Consider the following 16489-nt stretch of genomic DNA (forward strand, 5'->3'; position numbering starts at 1 on the left):
TCCCTAGAATAAAAAATAATACAGCTCTTGGACTCAGTTGAACAGGAATTTGACAGCAAGTATCAGTGAAATATTTTATATTTAAAATCATATCCAAATACAATTCTTATTTTTATTTGATACCCAGAGATTGCTAAAATATCCCACACCTTATTCCTGCAGTTGGGCACCTTATTAAATTATTGTAGTCCTGATACTACTTAAGGAATAATTTCGTCATTAGATTGGGAATTCACAGGCTAGAACTCACTGGAAAAAGCTTAATTTCTTGTGTCAAGCTAACCGCATTTCTATGTAAATGGAACCAAGTTCAGGATTTCTCATGGAGTTATAGAGTAATACTTCGAACCAACTCATCCACAGCAACCAAGGTGCCTATCTGAGCTGGTCCCATTTGCCTGTGTTTGGCCCATATCTACCCCACTGTGATAAGACTATTGAATGGTTCCCTTATACAATGAGATGGACAATGACCTCACGATGTACCTTGTTGTGACCTTGCACCTTATTGCACTGCACCTTCTCTGTAGCTGTGACACTTTACTCTGTACTGTTATTGTTTTTACCTGTACTACCTCAATGTACTCTATACTAACTCAATGTAACTGCACTGTGTAATGAACTGACCTGTATGATCGGTTTGCAAGACAAGTTTTTCACTGTATCTCGGCACAAGTGACAATAATAAACCAATACCAATACCAATAAACCTTCCCTATCCACTTACCTGTCTAAATGTCTTTTAAATGATGCAATTTTATCTGCTTCTACCACTTCCTCTGACAGCTCATTCCATAAATCCACCACCCTCTCTGTGAAAAACTTGCCCCTCAGGTCCCTTTGTAATCTTTCACCTTAAACCTATGCCCTCTAGTTTTAAACTCCCCTACCCTGGGAAATAGACTGTGGCCATTCAGCTTTCCATGTCCTTCATTATTTTATATACCTCTATATACCCCTCAGCCTCCTATGCTCCAGAGAAAGCAGTCCTAACCTATCCAGTTTCTCCTTATAATTCAAGGCATCGAGTCCCAACAACACCCTTCTGAATCTTTTCTGCACCCTTTTCAACTTACTGACATCCTTCCTATAGGTAGGTGACCAGAAATGCTCACAATACTCCAAGTGCAGACTCACCAGTGTCTTGTATAACTGTAACATGATGTCTCAACTCTTGAGCTTACTGCCCTGATCGCGAAAGGCAATCATGCCAAATGCCTTCTTCACCAACCTGTGACGCCACTTTCAGGGAACTATGTACTTGTACCCCTAGGTCTCTCTGTTTTACAATATTCTCTGGGGCGCTGCCGTTTACTGTGCAAGTCCTGTCCTGATTCAACTTACCTTGCACTTGCCAGAGTTAAATTCCATCTGCCATTCCTTGATCCACTTTCTCAATTGATCTAGATCCTGTTGTAATCTTAGATAACCACTGTCCACTATACCATCAGTTTTGGTGTCATCCGCAGACTTGCTAACCATGCCACCTGCATTCTCATCCAAATCGTTAATATAGATAACAAACAACAGTGGACCCAGTACTGATCCCTGTAGCACACCTGTGGTTACAGGCTTCCAATCTGAAAACAACCCTCCACTACCACCCTCTAACTCCTATCACCAAGCTAATTTTGCATCCAACTGGCTAGCTCACCCTGGGTCCCATGTGATTTCACCTTCCCGACCAGCTTACCATGCAGGACCTTGTTAAAGTCCATTTAGACAACATCTCATGTCCTCTTTTTGTCCTCCTGATTTCTCTCTTATGTGTACTCCTACATCGATTAAACTCCTCGAGGGATTCACTTGATCCCAGCTGCCTATACCTGACATGTGCCTCCTTTTTCCTGGCCAGAGCATCTATGTCCTTCATCAGCCAGAGTTCCCTAATCCTGCCAGCCTTGACCTTGGAACACATTGGCTCTGAACTCTCCCTATCTCACTTTTACTTGCCAAACATCCCTTTACCTGCCAACAGCCTCTCCCAAACTTTGCAAGTTCCAGTCTAATACCATCAAAATTAGCCGTGCCACAATATAGGACTGTTCAAATGTGGACTTGCTAGCTGTTTCATCAGTGATTTCCTGATTGCACTCAGATATTGGATTTCTCATGGAGTGCTGGGAAATCTGCCCGCTTGTACAAATTTATTTCAATGTAGAGGAAAGCAATGTCTTCAGTTAATTTACATGTTTTAGTTAATTGAGTTAACATTATTAATTGTTTTGATGCTAATTTTTAAATTATTTCAAAGATTTGTTCATTGTTGCATTTTAGTGGTTTTTGATTGTTTTCAAAACTATTAACAGTTGGTTAAACCAGGGCTGAGCTTGGCTGGAGGTCAAAGTTTTCATCATCTCTTTCGTCTACTAGGCCTCTCACGTGATGGCATTATGTCATGCAGGGCTTAATGCCATGCAGGGCCTTGGCAATTGGGATTCCAGACAACTAGATGTCTTCCAGATGTTTCGAAAAACATCCATTCTCTCATGTGCTTCAGTCAACAATTACTTGAGCTTAGTCAATGAATGTGCAAAAACACAAGTGCCATTTTTGTAATTTAATTCAATTAAGTGATGTTGATTCTGGATAGAGACAAAGGTTGAACAGTTTCCAGTTCATCCTGTAGATTAACCTCATTCTACTTGAAAGCTTGTTGGAGGTGAGCTGGACTATTATAGAGGTGAAGACTGAGAAGATAATTGGAGTGTTACATAGCCTTAGCCTATCCAAGTCGAGTTTATTGTCATGTGCACAAGTACAGTGAAGTATAGGTACAACGAAAAGCTTGCTTGCACCAGCATCAGAGGCACATAGGATCAGACAACAGATTACATGTAAATTATCCATAAATTATATAAGACAGTGAAGAAAGAAAAAGACTGTGCAAAACATAACATTAGTGTTAAAAAAAAACTCAATTAGAGACTATAGTAGTGCAAGAGATGGTTCATAGTGTTTTATTGCTGAGGTAGTATTAGGGATGTGCAGGTCAGTTCAAGAAACTGATGGCTGTAGAAAAGTAGTTGTTCTTGAACCTAATGGTGCAGTATTTCAGACTTTTGTACCTCCTTATTGATAGTAGCAGTGAGAAAAGGGGATAACCTTGATGTTGGATTCTGCCTTCTTGAGGCGCTGGCTCCTGTACATGCAGTCATTGATGGGGAGGGCTGTGGCCACGATGGACTGGGCTGTGTCCACTACTCTATGCAGTCTCTTGTGTTTCTGTGCATTGGAATTGCCATACCAGGTCATGATGCCCAGTCAGGATACTTTCAACAGCGCATCTATAGAAATTTGTTAGAGTATTTAGTAATATGCCAAATCTCCTTAAGCTTTTAAGAAAGTAGAGGCACCGGTGTGCCTTCTTTATTATTGCATCTATGTGCTGGGCCCAGAACAGGTAATCTGTAATAGCTGAAGCTGAGGGGCCAGAAATACTTTGTCTCTGGCTCCTCAATTTTAACCCTGCCAGTCTGTATTGTCAAAGGCTGCCAGGGCAATAATAGGGATAGGGCAGTGGAATAAATTAGTTGGAGGACTGGATGCCACTCACTGCCAGATCTGCAAATGGCAATGATACAGAGTGAGAGTCTCAGTTGTTGGCAACTTTGTGGCCACATAAGCTTAATACTGCCACAGGGTTATTGGAGAGGACAACAATGGATGGAACAACCTAGCCCAACTATTTTTCCTGCCCACTTGGACAATTATCACAGTTCCTTCATTATTATAGAGTCAAAATCCCTAAATTTTCAAATACTATCTTGTTGTATTTTTCAATATCTATTTGAACAGAAAAGAGTAGAATTTACAGGAAGATATGCCTTCCCTAATTTCAATTGCTGCACACATTAAATTAAGACAATCAAAGAATTAGCCATTGGAAAAAAGCCATTAGTTTTCTAAGAAACAAACTCAGTAATTATTGGATGAAATAGCTGATTTTTACCTTTGCATTTTCTGTAATGAACTGAAGAAAATGTTCATGACTTCCATCCAGTGATGACTGTGGTTTGTCTATTGTTTTCTATGACAGGATACGTGACTTTTTCTGTCACTTATGCCAGCTGACCTAATGGTTAACTTGCCTTTAACACTGGTAGTTGTCTTGGCTCTTCTCAGCCAAAGACTCTTTTTACTTGCTGAGCTCAATAGCTCTCATCTACCACTAATTCTCTTTTTACATTTTAATGTATTATCATGAAAAATACAGTAAACATGGTTTTATGAAAGGAAAACATGTTTGACAATTTTAACATACATACGTTTTTAAGAATGTAATTAGCATGATAAATAGAGGAGTGTAATTCAATTTTCAAAGGGATTGTTTTAATGAGGTGATGAGATTGATGAGAAAAATGCAGTTAATGATATGTATGAACTTCCAAACGATATTTGATAAAATGCAAAAAAATTCAAGTCAAAAAGCCTGTTAACAAGGTTCAATCCCCTTTGGAATAAAAGTGGCAGATGCCTTACAAATAAGAAATTGAACTTTTGTTTTAATACAGCAAATGGTTAGCATCTGCAATACATTGCCTAACAGGATGATTATGGCATATTCAATTGGTGCCTTCAAAAACTGAACTGCGTCAGTACTTCAAGGGATAAAAAGATACATGGCTAAGGGGAAAGTGTGAGAAAGTACAGAGCTGTATTACTTTTGCAGGGAGCCACCACCAAATGCCAATGGCAATCTGCTGTTATGTGATTTATATAATTTGATGAAGTGCCACACAAAACATTGTTACATGAGATAACTAGAAGAGTATCATGAAGATAAGTGCTTAGGACTCGCCTATTTAAAATCTACATGACTTATATAAGTAACGGATTGACTTCCACCAAAGTTTGCTGAAGATTGCCATATCAGCTTGGCTTTGGACCTTAATCCAAACATGGTCCAAAGAACTGAATTCAAAGACAAGATGAGTGTGACTGCATTGGATGTTAATGCAGCATTTGAACAAATGTGACTGAAATCAGTGGACATCTTGCAATATGTTAAATGGTTGGAGTTATACCTCATAAAGAAGATGATTGTGGCTATTGTAGCTCAAGCATACCTGCTCTAGGACATCACTGCTAGAATTCCTGAATGCAGTGTCCTTGACCCAATGATTTTGGTTGTTTAATCAATGACTTCTGTTCTATCATAAAGTTGGAAAGGGGATATTTGCTTTAAAAAAAATCTACATGCAGCTAGACCCAAACAACATCCAAGCATGAGCTGCTAAGTGGTAAGTAACATTTTTGCAGCAATAGTACCAATAATCATCTGCGATAAGAGAGACTCTAACTACCTACATTCATTGACATTACCTTTATAGAGTCCCCATAATCATCATCAAGGTGATTTTGGCTCAACAAAAACTCAATTTGACCACCTACATATACACTACAGCAATATGAACCGTTCAGAAGCTGAGTAGAAAAGGTGACTCACTTTCTGATACTACAAATTCTTTTCACCATTTATAAGACAGGTGATGAAATATTGCACCTGCCTGGATGAATGCAGCTCCAACAACATTCAAAGCTTTACACCATCGAGGAAAAAGCAACTCTCTGATTGGCACCCCAAACTCCACCCAAAGTATTCATTCCCCACATCAGAAGTGAAGTATAGTTGTAGTATATATCCTCCCCAAAATTCAGAACAGTACCTTCCATACCCACAATTTCTACCAAAATATATTGCTGTTCCTTTATCATCACTTAATCTAAATCCTGGAAACTCACAAAACAATGACTGTGAGAGTACCACTTTTGGAAGTACAGTAGCATTTCAAGACAATGCTTCACTACCATCTTTGAGGACAATTATGGATGTACAGTAAGTAAGATAGAAGATATTTATTTATTCATCACATGTACATCAAAATACACAGTGAAATGAATCTTTTTGCATTAATGAGAATGTGCTGCGGGGCAGCCTTCTGGTGCCAACATAGCATGCCCATAATTCCTAACCTGTACGTCTTTTTGGAATGTGGGAGGAAACAGGAGCACCTGGAGGAAACCCATGCAGACACATGGAGAGAACATACAAAATCCTTACAGACAGCATTGGGAAATGAACCTGGGTTGCTGGCGCTGTAATAGCGTTACGCTAACCGCTACACTACCGTGCCAGGAGTTCTAATATCCCTTAAAATGAATAGTAGCTAAATTTCAAATTAAGGCGTGAAGTTGACCCACAGAAATTACAAAAGGATGCAAGTAGATTGAGTGAGCAACAAAAAGGTAAAGGAATGAGGATAATCTGGGAAAATGTTAGGTTATTCACTTTCAAGGGAAGATTGAAGATATTTTAAACAGAGATTAGTAAACAGAAAATGCCAGAAATACTTAGCAGGCCATACAGCATCTCTGTAAGGAGAAACAATCAACATTTCAGGCCAAAGCTCCTTTGTCAGAAAAAGGAAGAAGAGAAAACAAGTTAGTATCAAGCTGTAAGGAGTGTGGAGAGAGATGGATAGGACAAAGGTAATAAGGTGAGGAGAGGGCTGCTGTGGGATCAGTAAATGAGGTCACCCAGTCAACAAGCTAATGGGGAACAGTTAGACAGAGAAACTGAACAAAAGGACATAAAAGCTATGAAAAGTGAACAGTTAAGAAAGTTAGAATACAAACAAAAGAACTTAGAAGTTGCAAAATGCAGAGCTGTAGGACATGCCCAGCTGGTCAGGTTGTGCTAATGGAAAGAAAAAAACTGTGTGAATATCACTGATGGGCTAGCTGGTTTTGATAGAGGCAGAGAAAGCAAGTTACTTGAAGTTGTAGAATTCAATATTGAATCCAAAATACTGCAATGTGCCCAGACAGAAGATGAGGTGTTGTTCCTCAAGCTTATGTTGAACCTTGTTATAACAAAACAGGAGGCCACATACAGGTCAGGTAAGGAGTGGATGGAGAATTAAAGTATCACACACCAGGAAGCTCAGGACTGCCCATGTGGGCTGAATGCAAGTGCTCTGTAAAGCCATCACCCATTCTGTGTTTGGTTTCTCTAATATGGAGGGAGACCAATACTGAATGCAGTACACTCAATTGAAGGAAGCACAAGCGAATCATAGCTTCACCAAGAAGGACTGTTTGGCTCCCTAGATAGTGGGAAAGGAAGGGGTAAAAGGACAGGTGGTACATCTCCTGCGGTTGCTGCGAGAGTGACATAAGAAGGGTAATGGTTGGTGGAAATGAACAGCAGACCAAGGAGTCACATTGGAAACTGTCCCTTCAAAATTTTAAAAGAAGAGGGAGGGGGAAGATGCATTTAGTGGTGGAATTACATTGAGTTAGTAAAAATTGAAAAGAATGATCCATTGAATGCGAAGACTGAGGTGAAAGCTGAGGATCGGGGAACTCTATTCTTATGCCATCCAGGACAGGGGGTGAGAGCAGAGGTGCAGGAAATAGATGAGATGTGGGCAAGGGCTCTGTCGACTAAGGTAGAGGGGAAGCCATAATTCATAAAGGAAGACATCTCAAAGAAGCACCAGTATGGAAAATCTTGTCATCAGAAGAAACATGATGGAAGTGGAGGAACTTGCCTCATAAATCCCTTTTAAATTTTCCTCCGCTCACCTTAACTCAATGCCCTCCAGTATTTGAAATTTCCTCCCTGGGAAAAAAATTCTGTCTATCTACCTTATGAATGCCTCTCATAATTTTATGTATTTCTATCTGGTCACCCCTCAGCCTCTGATGCTCCAGAGAAAACAACCTACGTTTGTCCAACCTTAATACTCTCTAATCCAGGTAATATCCTGGTGAACCTCTTCTGCACCCACTCCAAAGCTTCCACATCCTTTCTGTAATGTGGCAACTAGAACTGCACACAATACCCCAAATGTGGTTTAACAAAAATTTTGCAATATGACTTCCCTACTTTTATACTCAACGCCCCAACTGATGAAAGCAAGCAGGCCATACATTCTTTATCACCCTATCCACTTGTGTTGCCACTTTCACGGAGCTATAGACTTACACCCCAAGATCTGTACATCAATGTTCCTGCCATTTTCCTCTTACATTTGACCTCCCAAAGAGTAACATCTCATACTTGTCCAGATTAAACTCCATCTGCCATTTCCCTGCCTGCTATATGTAGATGCAGATCTACATCCTGCTATATCCTTTCACATCTTCCTCACTATCCACAACTTTGACAATCTCCTATAGTAAAAGGAATACAAGCTTAGGCAGTGCAATCTAGCCTCATAGCATACTCATTAGTTGCAGTATCATTCCAGTGAATTTGTGAAACTATTCTCTTGGCAATATGGCATCCAGAAATGAAAGCAGTACTTGAAAAGGTGCTACTATAACATAATGTATTCCTTCTTTGTATTCCAGCCTCTTGTGATAAAGGCTAACATTCCATTTGCACTTTCATTTTATATTATCCTTAAATCCCTCTATAGTTCCTAGCTTCCTACCATTTAGGAGATAGTCAGATTTATCTTTCTTTTGTGAAGTGACTGATCATATATCTTCCCACACCAAACTCTATCAGGAACAGTATTGCCCATTCTCTTAATTCTGGAGGTGAATCTCACATCCCCTACTTTCTAGGAATTGTCTTTACCTTCCTAATATTTTTGTTGCTCTGCTGACAGGTAGGTCATTATTTTTGATGATCAATTACCAACACAGTGACATTGGTTGTGGGTTACTACTTGGCAGAACAAACAGATGAGCAGTCTTTCATCTTCAGTCCCTACAAATCAGGTGCAAACCAAAAAGTCAATGGATGGAAACAAATCTTGATATATCAAATAGTTAGGTTGTTAATTAGCGGGCAGTGGGAAAATTATCCCTCTTGTGTTTATTGATCTTGTTATTGGAGATTCAGTCTCACTGGATCCTGCCACTTTAATCTGGCCCATGCCTTCATTAGCCTGGTCCCACTCCACTCGCCTTTATTGAGATCTGTGCCTTATTCTTTATTCCATATCTCAATAGGGTGGGATAGGTATTGTAGTCATGTATGTGAGGTGGGGAGGGGGGTTGGCAAGGGTTTGTGCCAGGGTTGGCTTGTGGGCGTGTTGGCTAGGGTTTGTAGGGGGGGGGTCAGTGTTGTGAGACGTTAGGCTTAGGGGAAGGGGTGGAGATGGTGGTGAATTATGAATGTGTGGAAATGTTTGTGGGGTGGAGTTGGTGTTTGGGGGTGTTGGCTAGGGTTTGTTGGGGGGTTGGCTAGGGTTTGTTGGGGGTCTGGTTAGGGTTTGTGGGAGGGGCTGGTTAGGGTTTGTTGGGGATCAGTGTTGTGGGATCTTAAAATTAGGTGAAGGGGTGGAGGTGGTGGTGAATTTTGGACATGTGGGAATGTTAGTTGGGTGAAGTCCGAGGAGGTGCTTTGAGTTTGTGGGTGTGTCACCTGGGGTTGGTGGGATCCTGGCCTGTGTGAGGGGAAGGTGTAGGATTGTGGGGTGAGTTAGGGAGGAGGAGAATGGTGCATTTCATGTGCTGTGTGGTGGGAGCTACCTGGGACTCGGGTGCAAGTGCACAGGGGAAATACACGGACGTGTATGTGGGATCAGAAGGGTTGCCTGTTGTCTGGCCTGTGTGAGGGGAAGGTGTATAGGACCCCACTTTGGGTGTATTGGGATGTATGCGACAAAGAGGGGCAGGGTTGTTTCTATGGTATTATGTATACTGATCTGTATTGATCTCTTAGGGACCTGGCTAGGCATGTAGGGGCAATGTAGGGTAATGGTGGTGCCTGTTGCCTGGCCTGTATTGGGGGAAGCTGTCTGAGACACCAGTACAACTATATAGGGATGTATGCAGGATGGAGTGGGGTGGTACAAGTAATGTGCAGTGTCAGGGGAGTTCCCAGGGACACAGGTGTAGGTGTACAGGAAAAATGTGCATAAGTGTATGTGGTATCAGAAGGGGTGCCTGTTACCTGGTCTGTGTGAGGGAAGGGTGTCTCCGTCCCCAGTTTTTCATGTATTGGGATGTGTGCAAAAAAGGTGGGGTGTGGTAATACATGTACTGATCTGTGTTGGATAAGCTGTTTGGGACCTGGGTAACTGTGCAGGGGTAAGGTACAGGAGTGCATGTAGGGTAAGGGTTTGCATATTGCCTAGTCTTTGCAGGGGAAAAGGTGTCTATGACCCCAGTGCAAGTGTATGGGGATGTGTTTGAGATGGGGGAGGGGGGTGGAACGTGTAATGTGCTGTGTGGGGGGAGCAGACTGGGACCCGGGTGTAAGTGTACAGGGGGAATGTACAGGAGTGTACGTGGGATCAGAAGGGTGTGTGTTGCCTGGTCTGTGTTGGGGGGAAAATGTTGTCTGGAAGCCCAGTACAAATGCATAGTGATGTATGTGAGATTGGGGGGGTGGTATATGTCAGCTGGTGTATGTGGGGTGAACTCTATCTGGGTTAGAAGTTTTGTAACCATTTCTGTAGCAAGAGCCAGGAGCTAAGCAGGGAATCTCTGGCACAGGTAAATGTACATATAATTAAGCAAAAAATAACAAAAAATGCAGATGCTGGAAATGCTGGAAATACTCAGATCAGACCAGATCTACAGGAAGAGAAACAGAGTTAACTGATACAGATCAAGAAACTAAATTACCTTAAGGGTAATTAATTTCCCTTGACTTCTTGGTCTGTATGAGCCATCCATCTCTAATATTAATTCAGCTTGTTTTTTTTCCTTCCTTTTTCTCTCTCTGGGAGTGGAGGACATGCCTAGCCTGACCAGCTAGGCATGTCTTCTTGCTCTGCATTTTGCAACTTCCACATTCTTTTGCCTATGTCTCTCTCTCTATCTGCTCCCATTCACTCACTGGCAAGATAAACTTGTTTACAACTTACCCTAAAGGTCACCCCAGTTTTACCCTATCAGAGACATCCCCTCCCTCAATCTCCCTGCAGCTTTATAAACTATTTTTTCTTCTTCTCAGTTCTGACAAAGGGTCTCTGACCTGAAACAGTGACTCTATTTCTCTTCTCACAGATGTGGTCTGATCTGCTGAGTATTTCCAGCATTTTCACTTTTTGTACATATAGTAGTTACTTTTCCTGTTATTTACAAATGCTGATCTCAAAGTACCACATCTAAATACTAAACTTCAGGTGGTGTTTAAAATTTGGTTACTTGCTTCATTTGTGTCAATGCACTAACATGAAGTTTTCTGATTAGGCCACAATCTCTGAAGGAAAGAATGAACTTCAAATATGCAAATGCGACCAGTTATAAGCGCACCATTGGAAGCTACTGATCAAAAACATTCCTACCGCAATCACATTTATAGTTCACAAAGCTGTTAATCAATTACATATAAAATTTTCCCATAACATTAATCAAATAGATGTTTCAAATTAAGAGAATAATGACTTCTGAATTAATAAAGTTTCCCTTCTATGGAGACTGACAACAATCAAACCATGCATAAAACCTTTTTCCAGTTATAAGCGCACCATTGGAAGCTACTGATCAAAAACATTCCTACCGCAATCACATTTATAGTTCACAAAGCTGTTAATCAATTACATATAAAATTTTCCCATAACATTAATCAAATAGATGTTTCAAATTAAGAGAATAATGACTTCTGAATTAATAAAGTTTCCCTTCTATGGAGACTGACAACAATCAAACCATGCATAAAACCTTTTTGAACTAACAAGCAAGATAAAACATGTCATTGAATGCAGGAAACTAACAAGGTATGTGAAATTGGAATCTGACCTAAGTATAACCTCCCAGCTAGAAACTAAAACCTGTCACTTTATTGCTAAAGGAGTTGTCAAAGGGCATATTTGTTATACAGTCAGAAGTTCAGAAATGTCATATCCCACTGTTAACTATCAACATACTCCGAAATCAATATTAATGAACTATAGTTCTCCAAAATTTAAACATTTTGGAATGCTGTAACTTTCCACAAGAAGAATTTTTAGTTAAAAATGGAATACCTTTCCCAAGAAGGTAGCAGATAAAAAGAAATCAGTCTTTTTTGTTCCTGCCATAGAGCTATCCTGGTGGCTACAGAGAAAAATTGTCAGGACAGGAAGACCAGGTAGCCTGCTCACTCTATGAGCCCAAAAGATGAATTATCTTTTTTTCTACATAGACATTAAAACATTAATTCTGTGCAATTTCATCTGAATTTACTTTTGTACCATACAGCACATCTAGACTATTTGCTCCAGAAAACTAAAGTTGAGCAAAGCAGTTAAATATTTAACAGTGCCATCAAAAGTATATTTAAGAGTTCAGGATTTGTCCCATGTTATACTATACCTCGTGGTCTGAACACTGAATCAATATAAACCCTCAAATAAAATTAAGCTTGTAATTGCTCAACTTAAAAATCATCAGCCATTAGAAAGTTAAGTGCTTACCACATACAGTTGCTTCCAGAGCAGCACCCAATCTTGCAATGTGGCTGTGACTTCAGTAACAATAGAATCTTCCACTGGAATGACTGTTTCAAACTGACTGCAAAATAATACACAAAATAATGGTTTAACAGCCCATCAACTTTTACAACAAACAACAAAATTAATATTTATCTCAAATTATTTTAATTATTTTCTGCATAAAACTGTCAATCAAAAAGATCAAGAACAATGGTGACAAATGTTATTATTTTCATCAATGACTCTGCTAAATCGACAACTTGTGCAGATTAACAGGTGTTCTGCAAAGCAGACATATTCACTATAAAACATATGGTAACCTCAATTCATTTTTGAAACCTAACCTTTAAGCAGACTTATTGCCTGGTACCAATCAATGTATTTGGATGAAGACAAATGGAGGTACGCTTTAAACTAATATGGTAGGTGAGGAGAAAACACACAATATGCGGTGCAAAGGAAAAGTAAAAGCAGTAATCAAAGGGGTACTATTGGGAATCCTAAGGGTATAAAAAGGATAAAAGGGTAAATACAGAAAAATAGTGGGAAACCAGTGTACAACAATGGGATAGTGTTGCAATCATTGTGTGAATATGCAAACATCAGTAACATTATGAAATTGAAGGTGTTAAATAACATAGGGGTAGGTGATGGCATAGCTATGACATAAATTTTGATTTAGTTTGGATGAAAATGGCGATTAAACATTACTGTTTTCAGAACATTCACAGAGGGAAAAGGAACTTGTATTATTTATTAACTATGAACATGATAGTGGTGTTCACATGGAATATGCATAGATTAAGTTTAGAAATAATAAAATAAAAATCCAATACTATAATGAGGGGCAACCATAGGATAATCTTGTGAAGAGCCAAGCCTCAGATATTTTCTTTGTCAAGTTAGATGTCAGACAGTATTAACATAGTTAATATCAATAAACTATAACTCTTCAAAATTTAAATATTGTTGAGACACTAATTTCCCTGTTGAAAATTCAAAACAGTTCCCAAAAGGAATGAGGTAAAATAAAGCCAGTCAATTTTTGCTGCGGCCACGCACCTCCTTGTGGATGATTACAGAGTGAAACTGTGAACAAACATTTAACCACATATAAAAACCACACTGATTCCTCAGCATGTGCCTTTTCAAAACTAGATTAAGAACATAGAGTAAGTGTTATATATACTACAGAACTAAAATGATACTAAAATAAAGGCTCTTGATGTCTAGCTGACTACCAAAAGACAAACATCTTTAATTAAGCTTTATTAATGGAAGAATTTCTAGAAGTATTATGGCTTTCACCATAAGCTGCACAGACAAAATTGAAAGACTTTTATCTGTATGGCACCTTATATATCTCAGAAGTATTTCAAAGTTCATACACTAAGATAATATTTGGAATTCACTACATTATCACAAAGTGCAGCAATATAGATGCAGTAATAGAGCAAAGTAAGTTTTAAAAAAAAATGAGATGAAAGGGGAATTTGTTTTCCAGTGCTATATTGTCGAGGAAGGAATATTATGTAGACTTCCTGATCTTCTTTGACTGGTCGCACAGATTTTCAACATGTACCTGAATTAAGTATATACCATCCTTTAAAATTGCATCAAATAAAATTTCTTTTGTTTATAATAACTATTTTTCAACAGCTAAACATTCAAAATATTTACTATTGTTTTTATCTTTGAATTGAAAATCCTGTTTGTGATGATTGCATTTAACAATAATATTCAAATACAAGATGTCTGAATATAAAGTGTTGCCAAGCTAAACGGGGATCAAAATGACTTGCATCTCTTGTGTTTAGTTTACCGCTTAGACACTTGGAAACATCTTTTGACACATACCCCACAGTGACCTGAAAGACAGCAAAAGAAGAAACCACTGTACCGCAGTCATAGAATGGTCCTAATTTCTGACCAAATACTGAAGCCAGCTCATTTTTAACCAACCAAATATTTAGGGAAGGCTCCAAGATGGAGCAGAAATGCTACAATTAGGTTATAAGGAGTTCCACAAGTTGCAGATATTACAACAATGCACCACAAACCAACCATCTCTTCTTCCACACAAATTAATAAGATAAATTCAGTCTCCTCAAATAAATAAACTAGTTAACTAATGTAAAACTGGATTTACAATTGTCACTCCAAATGAAAAAAATTTATTTTTGGTGAACTTTGGAAATGAAGGAAATTTACATCAACAAGCTGAGCTTCAAGTTCCTAAGAGTGAACATCACCAATAACCTGTCCTGGTCCAACCACATAGAGGCCATTACCAATAAAGTGCACCAGTGCCTCTACTTCCTCAGGAGGTTAAAGAAATTTGGCCTTTGATCCTCACCAATTTTTATCGATGCACCATAGAAAGCATCCTATCCAGATATATCACAGCTCGGTATGCAAACTGCACTGCCCCAGACTGCAAGAAACTGCAGAGGGTTGTGGACACAGCTCAGCACATCACGAAAACCAGCCTCCCCCTCCCCTCCATGGACTCTGTCTATACTTCTCACTGCCTCGGTAAAGCAGCCAACATAATCAAAGACCTTACCCACCCTGGACATTCCGTCTTCTCCCCCTCCACCCCCCACCCCCCCCCCCCCCCCCCCCGTTGGGCAGAAGATACAAAAGCCTGAAAGCATGTATCACCAGGCTCAAGGACAGCTTCTATTTTGCTGTTATAAGACTATTGAACAGTGCCCAAGTATGATAAGATGGACTCTTGACCTCACAATTTACCTCATTATAGCTCTTCACCTTATTGTCTGCCTGCCTCTGTAACTGTAACACTTTATCCTGCATCCTGTTATTGTTTTCCCTTGTACTACCTCAACGCACTGTTGTAGTGAATGATCTGTATGTATGGCATGCAAAACAAAGCTTTTCACTGTACCTCCTTACATGTGACAATAATAATAATAATAATAATAATCAGAACAAGGAAGGAAGGATGTCCAAAAGTCTGTCCCAGCAACTTAGAATAGCATGAGAACTCAGTCATCTATTCCAAACAATATCAATTCTAACTATTAGCAATGTAACAACGCAATGCTGCCAGCAGACTGTAAACAAAGTGCTTATCTAAAAACAATGATTTCATGACTGGGACATTGTAACTCAATGTAAATTGCAAATGAATTCTTTGAGCCATCAAGAATGGCTCAAAGAATTTTTTGATGGTTTAGCTATTTTGATGGTTTAACAAGGGGTTATCCAAGTGGTTGCCTTTTTTTAAAAACTGATTATAAAGATATTTTTTCAAAATAATCCTATAGTACAATTTGGTCTCCCCAATGTAAAAAGAACCTCTTGATAGGGTATAAAATCATTTCTGTGAATAGCTAGTTTGCCTTGTTTTTGTTGAAATAGAGAAAAGAACTGATAATTTGTTAGGGGAGTGTAAAAGATGGCTGTTAAACCTGAGTGTAGTATAGAGATTCTGCTATTTTAAATAGAGTTATTCACTGGTTTCATTCACTTATGAGAGTGCTATAGGAAGGAACAAGGAATACATACACAAATCAGAGAACAAACTCTTGGCCATTATAAGCAATAATACTGTTTTAAAGTCTCATGAAACCACTGTGAAGTTACTCACCAGCACGTAAATAAAGAATCATCTACCCCATTCAACGTTATTGCTAGGAAAATGTATTTAGTAAAAGTAAGCACAGGATTATACCCTAATCCCAATCTCAGATCTCCAGCATTTAATGGAGGTGCGTGGTTGAGTTCAGAAGTGTAGAATTAAACTCTTGTACACCAGAAAAAAATCCTTGCTGTAAAGAACAGCTTATAGAGATGAGGAAATGAAATCAAAAAAACAAGATTAAGTCCTCTCTCCAAAACACATTTAGAATTGAAGGGATATTAAATGGTAAAGGAATAAGAAGGAGATGGAATTAAAAGACCTTAAAACCTAAAGTGAGCATTTGGAAAAGAAAGGCAAATACTAGTTCATCATACAAGAGGCTGGATTTGTTGTAGTCTGGCAGACGGACCTTTACATTACTGAGGCCAGATGTCAACTATCGGACACCTCCTCTTACTTATCCCTCAACCTGGACCCTACCAAGGAGCATCAGGCC

General features: G+C 39.2%; 1 protein-coding gene across 3 annotated transcripts in view; it reads right to left on the reverse strand.

Moving 5' to 3' along the window:
• dock3 (dedicator of cytokinesis 3) overlaps positions 1 to 16489 on the reverse strand; it is an 822502-nt gene that overhangs the window by 595776 nt on the left and 210237 nt on the right. For all 3 annotated transcript variants that reach the window (XM_052017225.1, XM_052017226.1, XM_052017224.1), the window contains exon 5: positions 12369 to 12465. In XM_052017225.1, coding sequence (XP_051873185.1) covers positions 12369 to 12465 — 97 coding nt within the window. The remainder of the gene's footprint in view (positions 1 to 12368; positions 12466 to 16489) is intronic.

Source organism: Pristis pectinata, chromosome 6 (genome assembly GCF_009764475.1).
Source record: "Pristis pectinata isolate sPriPec2 chromosome 6, sPriPec2.1.pri, whole genome shotgun sequence".
In the NCBI taxonomy this organism is placed as follows: Eukaryota; Metazoa; Chordata; class Chondrichthyes; order Rhinopristiformes; family Pristidae; genus Pristis; species Pristis pectinata.